This window comes from Tyto alba, unplaced genomic scaffold, assembly GCF_018691265.1.
Source record: "Tyto alba isolate M040663 unplaced genomic scaffold, T.alba_DEE_v4.0 Super-Scaffold_42, whole genome shotgun sequence".
NCBI classification, from domain to species: Eukaryota; Metazoa; Chordata; class Aves; order Strigiformes; family Tytonidae; genus Tyto; species Tyto alba.
Genome location: NW_024881318.1, coordinates 12483949 through 12503775, shown reverse-complemented (window position 1 = coordinate 12503775; position 19827 = coordinate 12483949). Strand labels below are relative to the sequence as shown.

Sequence of the window (19827 nt, the reverse complement as noted above, 5' to 3'; positions counted from 1 at the left end):
ATGTTTGGGTTGGTTTATGGAGCTTCCTGGTTTGCAGGCATTGGCATTTGCTGTGGTTTGAACCCAGCCAGCATCCAAATACCTTGCAGCTGCTCGCTCACCCTCTCCTTGCACGGGATGGGGGAGAGAATTGGAGGGGTAAAGGGAGACTTGTAAGTTGAGATAGAAACAGTTTAATAATTGTAGTAAAATAAAACTTTAACAATAATAGACAGTATGAATGGGTAATGCACAATGCAATTGCTCACCACCCACCAACTGATACCCAGCCCATTCCTGGACAGTGATCTCAAAATACCAAGATCCCACAATCACAATCCTAGAAGCAAGAGAGAACCCCCGCTTCCCGGCTGCCCCTCCTCTATATAGTGAGATGACTTTACATGATATGGAATATTTCATTGGCCAGTTTGGGTCCGGTGCTGTGGCCGTGCTCCCTCCCCGCTTCTTGTGCACCTGTACACGGGCAGGACAGGGGGAGTGGGAGAGTCCTTGAAACCTCAGCAACAGCTGGAAGCATCAGTGTATTATCAGCATTCTTCTCATACCCAATCCCCCACCGAATCCAAAACATGACACTGTTCTAGCTACTAAGACGAAAAATTAACTCTATCCCAGACAAAACCAGGATAGCATTTTAAGATTCCCTGGTTGCACCATGCCTGTACTGTATGGGTAATTCAGAGTCTGGTCCTTGCTAGTCAGTCCTTGCCCTTTTGTCATATGATGTCTGTGAGGTTTAATGTGTTGATGAAGATAAATACCCCACTATAAAGTCACAACATAGTTGAGGTTGGAAGGCACCTCTGGAGATCATCTATTCCAAAGTCCCTACTCAGAGCAGGGTCAGCTAGAGCAGGCTGCTCAGGACTGTGTCGGGTCAGGGCTCTGGGAAGCTTGTGCCAGTGTTCAACCACCTACATAGTAAGAAAGCTTTTTTACTTCCATTTGAATAGAATTTAATTTCAGTTTGTGTCCATTACCTCTTGTCCTTTCACTGGGCATCACCAAGAAGAACCTGATTCTATCTTCTTTCCTCCCCTAATCAAGTACTGATACACATTAATAAGATCACTCTGAGCCACCTTTGCTCCAGGCCAGACAGTCCCAGCTCTCTCAGATTTTCCTTGCATGTCCGGTACTTAAATTCCTTAATAACCTTCGTTGCCCTTCACTGGACTCAATTGAGTGTGTCCATGTGTCTGTGATACTGGAGAGACCAGTGTTGGGTCAAGAGGGTAACCTCCTTCAACCTGCTGGCAATGCTGGCCTTTGCTGACTTATGTTCAGTTTTTTGTCTACCAGAACAGTGAGTGTCCAGGTCATTCTCTGCAAAGCTGCTTTTCAGCCAGTCAAACCTGGCATGTGCTGGTACCTGGGGTTATTACTCCCCATCGTGATTTGAGCCCTGAGGGCAAGTGAGCATCACACAGTCATCACTCACCCCTTTGCCTTCTCAGGAATGGGAAGGAGAAAATGAAGCACAGTGGGTCAGGAATCCAGATAAGGACAGGGAGGGGTGTTCAACCATTATGGTCATGAGCAAAAGAGACACATTATGAGATGAAAAAGGAAGAACATCACTTTAATTCAAATGCTAACAAAACCAACACATAACGGACAAGGCAGGACAGCAAGAAGTGCCACCACGTTCCAGAACACCGCCCCCACCCCTCCCTTCTCCCCGGGCTCAGCTCTGTTCCCCATCTCTCCCCCTCCTCCCCAGTGATGCAAGGGCAGGGGGTGGGCGTTACAGTCAGCTCCTGCTCCTTCCTTCTCGGGATAGAGGGGTGAACGCCGCACATTCCTCCCCTGGTCCACAGGGCTCCCCTCTCACTGGAGACAGTCCTCCATGAACCTTCTCTGCAGTGAGTCCTCCCCACAGGATGCAGCCATTCCCAACCTGCTCCAGTGTGGGTCACCCCCACGTGTTGCAGTCCTCCCAACGCTGGATTACAACAGCGGGAACTGCTTCTCCCCTGAGTCCCAGCTTCCTTTAAGTGCAACTGCCTGTCCTGGTGTGGGCTCCTCCACAGGCTTCAGGTCGGCCTCTGCTCCACTGTGGACCTCCATGGGGGGCAACAGGGGCAGCCCTGCTATCCCACCATGGGATACAGGGGCCTCTGCTCTGGCACACCTCCCCCCCTTCTTTCTCCTTCCTTCCACTAACCTGGGTGTTTGTCCTTCTCATAACTCCTCCTCACAAGTCCCCACCCCCTCCTTCTTATATACATTATCTCAGAGGTGCAGCCACCATCACTAACTGTCTCAGCCCTGGCCAGAGGCAGGTCTGACTTGGAGCTGGTGGACCTTCAAGAATCTTGTCACAGGGGGCCACTGCTGTAGCCCCATACTCCACTTCCAAAAACCCCACCACAGAAACCCAGCACACTGCTCGTGTGCAGGACTTGATCTTTCCCATTTTTTAATGTTGTGAGATTCTTGTGGGCCCATTTCTCCTGCCTGTTAAGGTCACTCTTTGTACACTTTCTGGCCCCTCTCGGCTTAGAATATATTCAGAATAATATTAGAATGAGAGATTTAGCATCAGCCTCTTGAGCCATTAAACGCCTTGCCTTATTTTGTAGTATATCAATGACCTTATGTAGTTTCTAACAGAAATGTGGACTATCTGCAGGTGTATGGTTATCGAAAAGTAATCCTGCAGAGCCCGAGATCATCTTTGCTAGTTACTGCTGGGAATGAACAAACTAGAATTTCACTTCCCTGCCCATCTGTTCAGCAACTAAAAGTAGGTAATTTATCTCAGCGGGACACCTACCACCTGTGTAAAGTTTTTGAAAGAGGTTGTTAGCGTGCAATGACTACAGCCAAGGGACACCAGGCCTGAGAGCCTTGTACTCCGTGCTTTACTGCTGTAGGGTGCCTTCTAACTTGGTACTTGCACAGTATCAAGCCTATTTAGTGCCTGTGTCCCTATGAAGCTTACGATGACACTACTTGCTTTGCCACACACCATGCTCTTGTGCCAACTGCATGCAACTCCTCTCCGGCAGTTGCCCCTCTTTGACATGCTAAACCAGGCACTTCCAACACACAGTATTTTTTACAGCTACTGTTTTATCTCAGTGGCTTCTCTTGAATTATGTATCCTCATCTTTGATGTATGAAATCTCAGCTGATTTAAAGATTACCCCAGAGCTTTCAGCACACCTGGAAATGAATGGAACAACAGATAGTCCCAGCCCTTCCACAGTGGAGCGCCGAGGAGGAACTTTTACAGCAGCTGGGTACTGGAATACAATTTTTATGAGAGCGTTGTTCCTTCATGTATGGTCTGTGCCCAAGCAATCAATATGCTGGGATGCCAAGTATTTGAGCTCAGTTTCAACATTTGTTCTCAGGCAGATTGGAGTGAATGAGTTCAAATAAAGAGCTGGTGAACAGGGAGATAGTGGGCTGTTCTGTTAGGGCTAGGCACCAAGGGTTTTACTAGATAAGGTACCCAAAACTGTGCGTGCCTTTCTCTGGGAGGTGAGTAGAACAAAGCAAGTGAATACAAATCTGGCTGAAAAGCATTTGCTATCTGATGTGAGGCTTCTGAGTACATTATGAAGTTAAAAGAAGCAACTTAGCATAAACTACATACATAATGTCAGAAAGATACAGAATCACAAGGCATACAAAGCTTAAGCACTCTAGTCTATGAAGCATACTTCATTTTCTTCAGAGGGTGTTGTGGTCACTCTGCTCCCTGCAGAAATTAGATGAACTGCAAGTTATTATTTACCTCTCTTATGCTATCATAGCTGGCATGAAAGATGATGCCAGTTACTATGTCATTAGCATTAACAAAGTGGTACCAATTAAAAGCTGAGAGCAACAAGCAGAGCTCAAATTTGTGGTCCAGTCTGGCCAGAAAAACGGGCTTTTTGAAAGGCAAAGTATGTCCATTCTCTATTTTGACTGTTACCGTACCTTCAATTTAAATTCCTCTGGATTTCTAGGCAGTTTCAACCTATTAGCTCCCCACCACACCATGCTGTAAAACATCCTTTCCACTCCTAACTCTCCTGCTATGCACCCAGCTCATGAACACAGAACAGCAAGGCATTGTTTTTTTCCTAATAAATGTTCTTTTTAAAGTCAAGCATCTGACTGAGCACTTTATTCTCACTACTTGGTTATTTTTTCCCTTTCTTTTTTTCTCCATGTTCCCTACCAAGGGACTGCTAGCACAAGCATGGGGGCTATCATCATGGCCTTGCTGTTCCAGGGATCAGGAGCTGTAAGATGTTTGCATTTACCTCTGGAGTGTAATTCTGACTGATGGGTTCTTATCAGGTTTGCCAAGTCCATCCATCCAATCGTCTATTTATGTTTTGAAGACCAAGCAACCATAAAGTTGAAAACAGTGTTGTATTTTTGGAATCTGAAATTTCAGACAATGCATTTATGAATTATTTATGGGGAACGTGTTTTCAGTAATGTGCGGCATAAAATGGAATGAATGCGTATCCATACTTGCCCTGAACTCTCCAAAGTGCATGCTAATGAACAGAATGATAACCTACCATCACTTTTGCCCTGTAAGATTTACAGTGCAAGCACTTTTTTATGTGGTTTAATTCAAGTCAGTTTGTCAACTTAAAGCTCTAGTGTTTTGTTTTAAAGTACAACTTGGTGAGTTATTTTCTATTACTTAAAGAAATCTAACTGCTTTTTCCCCCCTATTTCAACCAGAGTTAGTGTCTGTAAATTTTTCTAGTCATGCTGGCATAGAGCCACGCTAAATTACACTTTAATTCACAATTAGAAGGAAGTGGCAACTGTGCAGAGCAGCAAACCTTTCATTTAAAATGGCCATTATACAAGATCATGATTCTACAGAATGATTAATATATTGTAGAATAATTAAGATATCTCTAGGTTTTTGGTCATTTAGAAGTGCTGGGCTTATTTAATTTTTTTAAACCTCCCTGAAACAGCTTTTTCCATAATGACAGTAATACAGGACTCTATATTATCACATCTTGGTGTTTACTGGTATCCGAATTGTCTAATGGTAACTTGTTTTTACTGATACAGCTGCCAGGGCAGAGACAATTAAGAAACAGAAGAATCTGAGTGCTAGATTTTGCTATTAAACACTCCATGCCACAGCAGAAGAGATTAAGCTGACAAGCAGGAGAGGAAGAATCATACAGATCCACAGGAGGAGTTGGTGTTTAGGTACAGCAATTGTCTGTATGTAAAATACTTCACCAGGATAGAAAAAAAAAGAAAGGAAAAAGGTAAAATAAATAATTTCCAAGCATAGACACTGGCATATCATTTCCAGGGTAAAATGGAGAGCTTGCAATACTTATTCACCCTGATATAACAAATGGCAGCAGCCAGAGGAGAAACCTAGCCCCAGTTAACCAGTAGCAGAACTTCCATTGGCTTCCATAGGGTCATGATTCCACCCCAATATATACTTAAAACTACTGCAGTCCGATTTTACTCCTCTGCTCAATGAGGTTTTAAATCTTGCACAGCTAGTAGCTGTTCTTGCCACAATGGTTAGAATGTCAATGAAAGCTCACAGTTCAGTAACTAGATGACAAGGTAAGAAACTTTGGAATCATAAAATGGCTATAAGTGCTTGACCTAAAACTATGTAGATCTCCCAGTGACTGTACAATTGAAGCAAAAAGTTGATTTATTACCTGGCAGGCTGGGAATTTGAGCTTGTGAAAAAAGACAAATTGCTAATCCATGTAAATGGTGATGGACTTTACAAGCTATATGTAATGTGTTGTGTTTTTTTTTTTTCTTCCCCTATGCCATGCCCCTTAAAATTGTTTTGTAATTATTTAGTACCCACAGAGTTCTAGGCAGTTTACAGGATGTACTTCAAGTTTTGCCAAAAGCACACTAGCAAAAAGAGATGAAACATGGAAAAAAAATCAAAACTAAGGAGCAACACTGAGACTGGCAGAGAGGAGGTGAAGAATTGCACTGTGGCTTACATATGCAACCCTCTGTCAGAGACTTTAGTACATTATAAAAGAAAAAGTAGAATTTTAAGGATGATTCATTTAATTAGAGTTTACTTTGAGGAGAAAGATGCTTGGGGAAAAACTTGTAAGAGCAAAAAGCTGAGAAGAAAGGCTATTAAGGCAGGAGAAGTAGGGGGATGAGGTATGGCAGAAAAGATGATGACAGCTTAGTTTTGGCCCAGAACAATAAAGGGGGAAGGTCTTGCTGAAGATATGCTGTGATGACAGATTGCTTAAAGGGAATAAAAGCTAAGCATGCTCTGAAGTGCAAAGTTATTATGTAATATCACAGCAGAATCAGGGCCCCAGGTGCTATACATATACTGAGATTCATTTTCTGATCTGAAGAGCTTTCAGACTTGATGAGACAGAAATGGGTGTGTGGGAGGGAAGAGAAGGACAATACAAACCCAGTGATTGCAGGAATAGTTGTTAAACTCTGTGGTAGTTCTGTGGTTCTGTAATTTCTTTCTGTTATACTAAAACTTCATTCTCAATTGTTCTTCTGTCACTGGCAGATCAGATTTTAAAGGTTTCCTTACTTACCAGTACTCGTGTATATTTTCATCTTCCCCTTCCAGAATTATTGCAACCTCAGTTGTGCCAATTCAGCTGCGGGCAGCCATACCTTAAAAGAAAAGATCTGGGAGTGTTTTTGTTGTTTTTTAGCTACTAAAAGCACACAGACAAAAACAATGAAGAAGCCCTTTAAGCTGTATTTGACAGGTTGATAACATGGCAGCAGGGTCTTAGTGAAAGTCCAATGAGGAAATAATAGAAAAGGCTGAGTTACCAGGAGCAACAAGGTAGGATAACTGAGGATTGGGAGCATTAAGATGGGAGTGTGGAAAGGTAAGGAAATCAGATGTTGGTCTCTGTCGACTAGCTAAGTGAAAATGGCCTGTTTGTGTAGCAAGGAGGAATGAGAACAGCAGTAATTCTTAATTCAGTAATGACAGACAGTTGGATGCTATCATAGGTGAAGCCAGGGTGAAAACTGAGGAAGAAATATCTCTTATCAGCCCTGCCTTAGGGCACAAGTGTTTTGAGATGCTGTTGTTGATCTGGTGTTCTTCAGTGCACTGGCTCTTCTTGGTGTACAAAAGGCCAGGGATAAACCAGCAGCGCTCAGTCCCTTTCAAGACCAAGTCCTCTTTTAGCTCTTTACTACTATTTATCACACTGGGGAGGGAGGCTTGTCCCATAACACTGCCAACCAACATTTTGGTTAGCAAAGGTGTGATGTTGTTACTAAATTCTGCTGCTTCTCCAAATTCACCTGTGCAAAGGCTGTAATCTCTGATGTTGATTTCCACAAGATTTAGTGATAATTGTTAGTAGCCCCAGAAAATGAGGCATTGAGTTCACTGGTGTTGTAGGTCTTGCAGTATACAGGGGTGTGTTGCAGTGTGCACATGAGAGAGCGACCTGTGGAGCAATGAGGTGGCAGCAAAAAGGCCATTGTCATCTGCAGCTGCACAGACAAGTGTTGCGGGAGTGCTGGAGGGAGCTGATATTCTCTCTGTTTCTGTGTAACCCCACCAGGGGAATATGGTGCTCATTTCTGGGTGATCACTTACTGGAAAGATATTGTCAAAAATTGGAGAAGAGTGGCAAAATCTGTTGCTATGCTAGAGGTATTGATTTATGAGAAAAGATTAAAATACATGTGGATCACATAAACGTTGGCTGAGACTTGAGCAGAAAGGAGAAATGTAATATTGTTCAGATACTTACAGTATATTTGCACCAAAAAAGGAGATGGATTTCTCAGTACTGTGCCAGATCTTTAGCTATAACTACTAGCATAAATGTGGGAGGAAGAATATCGTCTTTGTTTATCTCTAGCTGACTAACAGAAATGTGTTCCTGTTTGAGATACATACATTTTCCTCCTACCAAACTCTGAAGCAAAAATTCATGGAACATTTGTGTCACTTTCCATGCTATTCTGTTCTCTTTAATTAATTGTATGTTATATCTTTCCTACTGAACTTTGACTTATCTATTTAGACTGTGCGCTCTTTTGGAAAGAGGATTGCTCTTATAAGCAGTAGTAGAGTTGGTCCCCCTGATCCTGATCAAGGTCCTTTAGGTTATACTGTAGCCTATAAATAAATAATAATGGTAATGATAGCATGAGATATATTTGGCTGTGAAATGGCTTCCCGAGGAGAATAGCGAGAGGCTGGTTGTTAGCAACAAATGTGAGGAAGCACACTGTAGGGAATGATTCTCTGTCAGCAGGGAGATGGCTGGATGATCTAATAAGTCTTTCTCTTCTCTAGGTTATGATTCTGTGAATACTGCCTCAGAGAGTTCTCTAAAAGTCTCTGATACTGTAAGCTCTGTATTATATGGGTGTGGGTTTTACAGCACTCTGGGAGGCTCTTGCTCAGGACACTGTGTAAATATATTCTGGTTTACACTGTGTGATGTATTTTAAATAAAAGGCTCAGAACGTTTTTTAATTGCTTTAGAATATTCTACAATCTGATCTTTTTCTTTAAAAATTGAGAAACTTTAAGATGCTTTTGGAATACACATAGACACATTACATGCAAGAAATATGTCCCACCCTGGAGTTTTTTTAGATGTGTATACAGCACTTGAAGTTGCTGCCTCCTGCATCCCACAGCAAAGTGTCTGCTCTGAGTACCAGCCTGCATGAAAGTAAAATAGGAATCTCAGGCTAACTGGCACAATTCCCTTTGTCTCTGATTCTTGATTCAATCTTGTTCATTCTCTTGATGTTTCAGCCTCAAAAATTGCAATTCTCTGTTCTTTTTTTGGTTTTGACATCTTCAGAGTCAGTAGATGGGAATATCCCCTGACGGTGTGTTTTGGTCACTGAAGATGCAGTTCACACATGAAAGACAATGTCCCCTATCCTGACTGTATGTGGCCTTTCAGGAAATGACTGCAGTCAGCTTCTTTTTCTCAGCTTTCAATTCCTATCCAACCAGTCTCTAATGTTCATTAGCGTGTTCATCTCAGGCTTGCTAGGCCAAATAGCATGCTGGTTAAAACCTGGATTATATTCATACAGCAAGGAGGAAGAGAAGAAAGAATCTGAGACATCAGCTCAGACCCATGGATTCTGAGCCCAGAAATCTGGTGGCACAAAGAGGATCCAGTGGACATAATGCATTTGTATTTTCAAATGGCCTTTGTCAAGGTTCTACACCAAAGGCTGTTAAGGAATTCAGGTTTCTTCAGGATTGGAGGGAAAGTCCTTCTATAGATTTACTGCCGATTAAATGATAACAGGCAAAAGAACTTTGTTCATTCTTTATGATGCAGAAGAGTCAGCAGTAGGGCCCCTCAGGAATCCACTGGGCTGGTTCTTCATTAGTGACCTGGAGCAAGAAGTGACAAGCAAAATCTCCTGGGTGATCTAATAAGTTTGTGGATGATACTAAGATCTTTCAGATAGTCACATGCCATGTCAATAGCAAGAAACTCCGAAAAGGCATCAAAGCTGAGTGGACAAAAATGTAATTTACGTAAGGGGAAGAGTCATCAACACCATGCCTATGTGATACTGAACCCAGAGCAGTTGATTAGAATTTGTGAAGGTCAAAGCTTCCCTTTCTTCACAAAAGCTTGTGCTTACACAGGCCTTGGTGTACTCACATTTTGATTCTGATGTGTAATTTTGGTCTTTGCTTTTCAAGAAAGATACAGTGGAAGCTAGAAGGGTGCACAGGACAATTAATTTGATCAAGGGGATGAAGCGACTGCCATATAAGGAGAGACCAAAAAGCTATGACTTTGGATAGGAAAAGACTGTATGAGAAAATTATCAAGGTTTGTAAAATTGTGAAGGTGGTAGGTAAGTTGAATGTGGAACTGTTTTTCACCAGCTCCTACCATGTGAGAAAGACTAATCCTTAAAATGCACTTGATGGCACTAGCAGGATATTGGATTAAAACCGAAAAAAAAAAAAAAGTACGCCTTTCAATAGCAATGAACTTCCTGAGCTTGTGGTCACAGGACACTGTGGAAGCAGCAGGTTGAAAAAGGAGTTAGGCAAATTTGCAGTCAACAGGTTGGTACATGGATGTTGAGAGGACAAGTCAGGGACATACCTCTAGCATCAATAATGATAAAATTGTGGATGCAAGAATTAAGATGGCAGAAAGCGGCTAGTACTCTTTAATTTGGGTGGAGTTCTGCCCTTCGCCCAAAGATCCTGGGTTAAGTTGGGGGTAGATGATCAATCGTCACAGCTGTTTTTTCCAGATAACCTCAGGTTGTATTACTAGTGTGGTATCTTCAGGTTTGGGGTAGTTCAACTGCTGAGGCCACTTCTTATCTGCATCCGTTTTTCCTCTACTTTTGTTTTCCCTGTTTGTTCCAGTCAAATAGGGGTTTGATATTTGCTTTATAGTAATGGTAAGCTCAGTTTCATTTTCTGTAAAATGGGTCTGTTCTCTACCCCTTGAATGTGTTTTAGTTGTATTTAACATTTGTAAAGTGGTTGGAGGCAGGTGGTGTTTTATGAATACAAAATAGTGTTAGACATTGTACTTAGGCACAATACTGTACCGTAATTCAAAGGCAATTCATGTAACATTAGTAAATCACTTTGAACTTTATGTTGAAAATATAAGCAGTAGTATAAAAATAAACCTTTTTATTTCCTCTGCTATATACAGTTAAATAAAGTAAGCCTATACAGCTACTAATCTCCAAAAGCGTATTGCCAGTATGCTCTGTTGAAATGCCATCACCTTGCATAAGAGACATTCTGTGTGTTTTGTACACATTTATGGCTGAAGAATAAATTTTCAGAGACTGTAAATGAAAAGATATCTCTGAACATAGTGATCAAATAATACCTGACACTGCTGATTTAAAGAAATATACATATATCTCACTGCCAGGGTATTTATGACTCTAATAAGTTTAGTTATTTCGCCTCATGGGGAAATTCCTGCTCCTCCGAATATCAGATTTGTTTGGAGTTATGCTGTTTTTTGGGGAGGGAACAAATTATATTATTAGTTAAATGGGACTGCGCAGTATGAAAATACAATAGTGTAGTTTAAAAGTTGAACAGTGTGTAAGAAATATAATATATTTTACCAGCAATGAGAAACAGACAAACATTAAAAATTCAATGACATATCCCAAATGTTTAAATAAATATATAAGCAAGCATCACTGTTCAGCCAATTGATGCAAGGATGCTCTGTGGTTACCTTCAAGAGCACCATTCTCTCTAATACCCTGCACAAGTAATGAGTTCTGTGCATCACTTTTGCATAATCTGACCATTTTTTAGGTACTGTATATTGTGGGTACTGTCTGAAATCTGATTGCCCAGCAGGTATTATTAGACAGAATACCAAGTGGTTTCAGGTGATTTCTCAGCAACAGTCCTGGGAATAAGTGGTCTTATGGTTCCCAGAGCAACAGTCACATTTGTGTTTTTGTCATAAAAATGCGAGAGCTTTCCTTCCTATTCAATTTGGAAACGGTGCAAAGTAAGATGCACCTGTAGATGTTCAGAGAGTTGTTTTCCTGCTGCACAGGCGGTGAAACAGAAATACTGTGGAAGGAAGGATTTGGCTCTGTACCAACTTGTGTTTATTTTTGTACTGTTTTCCTATTTAAAATGTTAAAGTTTAATGAGCTGTTCTGAATTGTAATGCTTTATGATGTTTCCTGTTACCTTAGTGATGGACTACAAAACTCTTATGTTAAGAGTTTGTAAACTCTGCTATATACTTATTTAATTAGGAGCCAATGATGAAAGTTTCTAATAAAATTTCCAAAAGCACTTTCATGGCTAAGGAGCCAAGTTTCCATCAACCTGTGCTAATTGTACAGAGTGGATTAAGGGAATTCTGTCACAGCACTGTATAATGCCTGACCAGGATGGATTTAGCCAGCCAGGTCACAGTTCTGCGCTCATCCAGCTATACTGGCTTGATTCTGGTGCTACTTACCTCTTGGATAGTTTGGGCATCTCCATGCTGCTCTCTGAGCTATATTTGGAATTCTACCTTCTACTTTAAAAGCAAATGTCAAATTTCTTCATAGAAAGAAGAGCTTCAATGCTTACCTTGGTCTGTTCTCTCTACTCCCATCTCTTGTCCTCTTGAGCCTGGCCCTGCCTTCTTTGTGCTTTGTACACTAATTCTTTGTGGTCCCTCTCCTGATGGAGTTTTTGGAGACTTTAAGATAAGATTACTTTCATCAAACTTTAGCTGACTAAATAGTTAGACTTTTAATCCAAACTTGTAGACTTTACAATTTTTCTTATCCTGTGATGAAACATGTAGACTTTCAAGCTCATGAAAGTTAGATAAAAAAAAATATACATGAGGGAAGTGTCAAAACCAGGCTTAGAAAAGAGATTGTTTTCCGGTCTGTGGTGGAGGTGCTCATTGGCTTTCTAGCACACTGACAAATGTACCAAAAAGGTGAAGAAAGACTGAATTATCACCATCCTTAAAGGGACAGTTGCCCACCTTAATTTCCTTCTGTTAAGAGGGCAAAACCCATCAAAGAAAATGTGTGTAAGCATCTAGCACTGATGGGACATTTGGTTGCTTGGTTCAATGTGAACATCTATACATGAGTAATTTCTGTATGTGAATTAACATAGAGTGCTGGTACTTTCACAGAACATTTGGGAATTTTTCTTCTTGGGAAGCATATACAATATGAGAGCACCCTTGGCTGTTAATTTACGTTAAAAGACAAGTATTCACAAGCTAAGTTAGCCAGATCAGTTTCTGTGTTTGAAATTTTCTGACTCTTGGGTGCCTGATTCTGCAGCTTTGACTTCACTGTAGCCATTAAGTGTTGTAACAATAACAATAATAACAATAACAACAATAACAATAACAAATAACAATAACAATAATAATAATAATAATAATAATAATAATAATAATAATAATAATAATAATAATAATGTTGATGAACTCTGTTTTTACTTCTGCATTTATTCAAGTAATGCAAGGAATACATATGCTGGTTTTAGAGAAAGTTGCATTTCAGGATTTGAGCATTCCGACTGTGTCTCTTTAAATATTTGGATACAAATAAATGTTGAGAAAATTGTCTTTGCGAGCTTCAAACCATTCTACTCTGGCGAGCTTCAAACCAGGTCTACTCTGTTGCCTCCAGCCAGATGCTGTCTGATGTTGCCTAGACAAACCAGGGCAAACCATTATCATGGGATTAAACACTAAATACCTGCAAGGAGCATTCTCTTTATCAGATAGCGCTCTGTTAGCAGAGTTCATTCACTTTATTGCATATATAACTGTGGTGTCAAATAGACTGATTTACAACACCTGGTCTTTTACATAATCTTTGATATTTGCTGTGCTTGTAATCTGCCAAATCATTTAGCCTTCCTGATAGCAGAAATGCTGTAAAACTTAGATAAACTTGCGGAAGAAATGAACTCAAAGCTACTGCTGAAATCTAGGGCCTGCACGTTTGCTGTAAATGCACTGGCTGGTTTGGTTTCTCCCTACCTAATCTGTGATAGAATGTAGCTGCTGGAGAAATTGAAATTTTATGATAGCACTACAGTCAGAGGAGATAAGCATTTGTATACTAGACTAGATTAATCTAAAAAAAAGTTTTAGGTGTGGCTAATGAAACCAGTGTATGTGTTAACTGGCTTTCTTTGGGGTTCAAAGCATCTGTGTATATCTATATAGAGTCTAGACCAAAACTTTCTCTATGTGAAAAGTCTAATATAGCAGTGCACTAGTTCTCACTATCAGTGTGGCTTATTCCATCTTACGTTGGAGATACCTTTAAGGAGCCTCGGTTTTTAGAGGATACTTTCTGAATGCTAATACAAACAAGACCCCTCTAAAATGGTCTTGCTTGGCTACCCAAAACCCCCATGTCCTTCTGAAATTTTGGTTAGGGTAACTGTAAGGCAACACATTTGCATAGGGTTAGCCACTTACAAAGTGCAATTGAAACAAAATTAAAGAATTTTTTTTTGTTTTGTTTCGAGTCACTTGGTTTTGGCTATTAGGCATGATTTAATCAGACAGATGATAGAAAGACATAGATAAACTTAAAATGTGAAAAAGAAATTTTCAGAATGGGTGATTGGTTGAAATGCAAGCTAGTACATCAAAAGGAAAATAAAATAGTCTATAGATAGTCAAATAGAGGAGAGAGCCCTGTGAGGCAGTAATGTCAAGTCAGACTATGTTAGAAATGATGGCGACCATCAGATTGGAAGAAACAATAAAAATCAAAGGAAATGAAAGAGCTGACTTTTTCAAGCAATCATAGCATAACTCCAGTGGTTGTCTTTAACATCAGTATTAATTCCATCAATACCATAGTTAACTCCTTTGAGCTGAGGAAGTATTTCTGTGTCTCAGACATAACTATGAGTTACCTTGACATGGTCAGCTTTCTGATGATGGCTGGGACATAACACTCACTGCTGGAGCTAATGAAGGATATTTTGCATAGCATTGCTAGTTTAGGGAAGGAAGTCTTTTTACCTCATGCTGCTGCTGCATGATGCTGTTGGACAGCACAAGTGGTAGGCTGCCCCTGGGAGATACATTGGCCACTGCTAATCTTTCACATCAATAAACAGTTCTGAATATTTGTACTTAAGAATTTTTCATCCCACCTGAGTTGAGGAACATACCCCAGCTGTCTGACTTGGTTCCTTAGCCTTCCTAGGCTCCCACTGTCCTGAAAGGAAAAACACAGGCTTTTCTCAAAGCAGGAAACAGCTTGATGTGATTCCTCATGCTATGGATTAACTCTTCCTGATTACAAGAGAGGGACCCTATGGAAACAAACAAGCTATGCTGGTACCTTAGGTTGGGTGCTGTGAATAATATTCTGTGCATGTAAGTCATTGAATGGTTGAATTATTTCAGTGTTGGGAACATCAGGCAGCTTAGTGATAACAACAGGATGGAACAAAAGGGGCTTTTGGGTGAAACACTTGAGTGATATCTTTTAGACTGGAGAACAGCCTCCCTGGGGAAGCAGTGGAAATGGTATTGTTTAAGACATTTAAAAATAGACAGGAGAAAATACGTTGTAATGATCAATCCTGTGCTGGTATTTAGATCAGGTCTTGTCTTGTGTGAATATTAATAGGAAGTTTCTGTCTGAAGTTACTACCATTATTCAGTGTGCGTTGCCAGCTAACATTGGCTTGCCACCTTCCCCCACATCTGTACTCACATTTAAAGGACAGCCTGAGTAATGTTTAGCACCTTTGCCTTTTCTCTTGGTGCCCCAAGTGTTGATTTTGTATTGCCTTGCTTAGATTATATTCCTTCAGTGCTTCCACCAGACAGACTCTGTATAGTGCACAGAGATTTACAGGAAGCACGTGTAGTTTGTGGCAATAATAATAAAGTCTCCTGCTGTTTTCAGATCCCTGGGAAACTAAATCAAGTGTAGAGGTCTATTCAAAAAAGTGCAGCATGTGTATAAGTCACTTTACCATTACTTGTGTGGGTCTGCCTGTAGCTGTTCGGTGTATTTGGCTGTCAGATCTCTGAGGTCTGTCCTCAGTCTCTAGTGTGCAACTAACACATTACACACTTCAAATGGAAAAGCTGATGAAACAGCTTAAAATAACCTGAGCACCCATGCTTTGCTTGCCTCTTTTTCACTACCTCTGTGTTGGTATTCATCATAGGAACCCATACAGCAAAATCTGTTGTTCTGGTGGGGTCCGTCAGACAAATCTGGGTCTAGTCTGAATTATGGAGACAGGAAGACTGGATTCAATTCCTGCTTGATGCCATGATGCTTAATGGAGCTCTATTTTCTTGGTGTATTTCTGTAGGTATGAAGCCTGTCTTCCTGACCTGGTTGAAGTCATGAGTCTGGTATCTGCCCCGGGACACCTCTGCAGAGAATCTTATGACAGGAACAAAATGCACACGCCTTGTCGTATGAGCCACAGGCTGCCGTCTTGGTACCAGACCCCTTGCAGCTCCAGAAGCAGAGCAGATGAGCTAGAGGAGAGCCAGCTCCTGGAGGAGATTTTCTTCGTTTGATACGCCTCATTGGTCTACAGCCCTTTTGTAGAATTTTTAGGACCTTTATATTGCTGATTTGTTTGTGTTAAAGTACCATTTCTAAATTATTTGAGTGACAATGGTTTGTCTTCCTTCTTCTAAAACGTAGCTGATTAGCATCCGATTTCATTTTGGATATAGTAATCATGGTGCAGGAACGTTGTTGGGGTAGACCATTCAGCAAGCGTTAACTTTTTTTCCTAAACCTTTCATGTGCCAAGTAATCATTCTAAAGTAGAATTTTTTTGTAATCTATAATATTTTCTATTAGATTGAAGTCACAGTTTTGCCAGCCTCATACAGGAAGTATATTTCATTATCGATTTTTAGCTCTGAATCAGTTTGCAAGAACTGCCTAACATTCAAGATCCACCATGTTAAAAGTAGATTACTTTCTAATTAAACAAGTCTGTTTAAAACCTGGCATACTATAAAGGTACAAGCACTTTAGTACTTTTTTCAGTGATTTTATGTTCTACTTTTTCCTTCGACATTCTGATATTTAACATGCTGAGCTTTTATGGGGTGTATCATAAGCTCAGCTATACAGTGTCTAATAACATTAACAGATGATGTTGCAGGTTGATGTACTAGGCATCCATTTGAAAGATATTCCTCTTTAAATCAGTGCTATTTGACAGAGTTTATGTGCTGGGTAACCTAACCCTGAAATAGCAGAACACAGTCAGACATTGTAGTGGTCCAAAACCTGTTTGATGTACTTTTCAAGATGAAATATATAGTAGTAGTAGTATAAGAACAGTCTTAAGACATTTTCACTAACTTGCACTATTTTGATCCTGTATCCAGGCTCCATTGTAAATAAGACAAATCAGTAATTATTTCCACTAGCGGCTCTCAATGCACATTTCCGTGCCAACTTTAATTATTCATGCTGTATCTATTTCAGTTTATTTAAATGCACTTCCATCTACTGCATGTACTTGGTTATTTAAAGAAATGTGCCGAATTGGTAAAAATGACTGCAGATTACAGGATTAATGGTCATTTTCTCCACAATGCAGTGTTCATATTTTATTGTAACAGTAGCCACTGGCATGTGTTCCTAGAAATATGAGGCTAAAATACTCATTTTGCAGAGTAAAATTGCAGTGAGGGAAAGTTAGAATTGAGCCAGTGCAGGCAAGTTCTAGGCCATTTGCTCCCAAACACCACTTCGTGGGCCAGTACAGCTTTTCTGACAGTCTCTTCAGGCGACCCTGCTTATCTTAATGGCAGCGAGTTGCCGTGCCGATCCTTGGGGTATTGCTGCTGCCTGCCTCCCACATGCTCGCTCCTGCCCAGTGCTTGGTGCTCTGTGAGAAGCTAGCAGGGCTCAGTGGTGAGGCCCGCGGTGCATCCGTGGTGAGAGCATCAGTGCAAGGTACCTAGCATGTGCCCCTGGCAGCGCCATACCTTATAGCAGTGTAACAAAAGGAGAATAAAGGGGAAGATGAACCTCAGGTCGCTCCAAGCTGCTTCATTCAGGCCCAGTCTTAATCACAAATTATGTGATATCCTTTTTATGCATCCCAGCTGAATTTTAGAAGCTGCTTGGGGTTCAGAGGAGGGCAGCAGCATTGCTGGACCAGAAAATGACTAGTGTGGAAAGGCCCTGCCTGGTCTGTACTACTGTCAGTGAATTATTATAGTTCTTTTAAATACGTCTATCTGCTGTTGAATGTCCCTCGTGTTCTACTCCCTGAGCCTATGAAGGCACAGGTTTCTGCTTAAAGCCCCAAAGATGTATTCAGTGCCCTAACCCGAGTCTAGCAGGTGGAGAAATAGGTTTTCTTATTCTACTGGCTGAGTAGACTGCTTCTTTAAGAGAGCAGGGAAAGAGAGGGTAAAGAAGAGAAAAATGTACAAGGAGCATCAAGAAAACTGTGGAAAACCATGAAGAAATGACCACCACATAGATGTTAGGGTTTTGGGTTGTTTTATGGTGATTCAGTTTTGTTGGGTTTTTTTTTGTTAAGGTTTGGCATTTATAAAGAAACAGTTCTCTGGTTTCAATCCAATCTCTTCTCTTTTCCAGTTGAAACTTTAATTGCCTTTTCTAATAAGTGCTAACTGACCTTTTGAAACAGCAAAAAATACATGTATATCTCTTGAAAGGTGCCTTTGTGTACCCAATAGAGAGCACTGCGCAGGAGCATTCTGTTCTTTGTTACTTTGTGGGTGCCAGTATTTCACTGCTTTGGGATTCCTTGTGATCCATTTTGTCCATTAATAATTCTAATTCTGAGGGTGACTTTTGACCTGAATCTATATTTTGTTAGTATCTCTTTTTAAAAGGACATTGTCAGGGTTGTGGGCCCTACACTCAAGGTGTTGTCCATCAGTCAGATCTACATGGGAGGCATACCTTTATGAAGCAAAGATTTCAAGAATTAAGATGGTTGAAATGTCTGACAGGTGAAGACCTGCATAGTTTAACTGTGTGTGAGATGTGGACAAAACAAAAGCTATTAATTTGGTAGACTGTGAAAAATCATTTTTTATAATGTTGGCTCTTGCTCTAGTTATCAGCAGTACATTAGGAATAGTGTTTAGCAGTCAGTACAAGCAAAGATATTTTGCCATGAGGCACTACAAAGTTGAAGTTATTAAAACATTTATAGCCTTAGAAAAAGAAATCAATGATTGTCAAATAGGAAAGGACAAAATCAGTAGTTGGGACTGGGAGGGGAATTGTTTTCCATCTCCTAAAACAGTAGAGGAAATGCAAAAATTAAACTAGCAAAAGCAATCACTTGACAGTGTCCTTTTAAGTTTAAGCTCGTATATGAAGAAGCTGCTGCTGGGGTAATAGTCCAGCCATATATTGATTGTCCAGAGTGTCCCCAGTTAACATGATTCGGCTACACATCAGGCTGTGTTTTACATGAGGCACTGTGGAGTAATAAGACTTCTGCTAGGACTCCCAGCTATGCCTTCACTTTGTGTTCTTCCTGAGTGGCTCGCACACACACACACTTGCCAAATGTTTGTGTAGTCTTTGCTTTTGTGCAACCTTGCACACCGTGGGCGTGCAGCAATCACACACACCCTTTCTGCTTCTAGCCTCTCCAGTCTTGCTGTTGAATCACATCTTGAGCATATATTTATATATGTATGTGAGGTCTTAATCTAATAAATTGTCTGGGTGTTTCATTTATTCTTCCAGACTTTTATTTGACTTATCTTCTGGTTTGTTTGGTCCAGCTCAAATGTCAGTTCTGCAACTGACAATATGTTCCACTTTCCACGTCATCATGTGATGTATACTGTGAATCTCCCATTTGCTAAGATAGTTGAGGAACTTGTTTTAAGCGTTCTTTTCCTTCCCAGGACATGGGTTTTTGTGTGAGAAACAGCAAGACCTCTTTAGGAGCATGAAGTGGGGCAGAGGTCTCAGAATACAAAAGAGGAGAGAAGGGGAGAGCCAGCACTATGCTTTGGGTCAAAAAGGTAGAATGAAAGAGCAAGGAAGAAAGGATGGAGGTAAAGGCAAAAAAACCCAAGGATGCGAGTCAGGGAACTGTACCAAAGGATGACAGAAAGCATAGGTTGAGTGGAGCTGAGCCAGATGGTAGAGACAAGTTGTTGAAATATAGTAAGTTGATGAAGGAGAATTTTGTGTTTATGTCCTGGAGTGATAAATGTCTTCAAGCAAGCACCAGTTTCTGTGAAAGGCTTATGACTCCCCACTCCTTTTTCAGATCATTTTCCTGCACTTGGGGAGCTACTGTCCAAAGGATACCTGGCAAATGAAGGAAAGAAG

General features: G+C 40.7%; 1 protein-coding gene across 5 annotated transcripts in view; it reads left to right on the top strand.

The window, feature by feature from the left end:
• Nucleotides 1–19217, top strand: part of KIAA1328 (KIAA1328 ortholog) — a 179932-nt gene extending 160715 nt beyond the window's left edge. For all 5 annotated transcript variants that reach the window (XM_042804445.1, XM_033011112.2, XM_033011115.2 and 2 more), the window contains one exon: nt 15827–19217. In XM_042804445.1, the coding sequence (XP_042660379.1) occupies nt 15827–16040 (214 nt within the window). In that variant the 3' untranslated portion in view covers nt 16041–19217. The remainder of the gene's footprint in view (nt 1–15826) is intronic.
• Nucleotides 19218–19827: the final 610 nt, after the last annotated feature.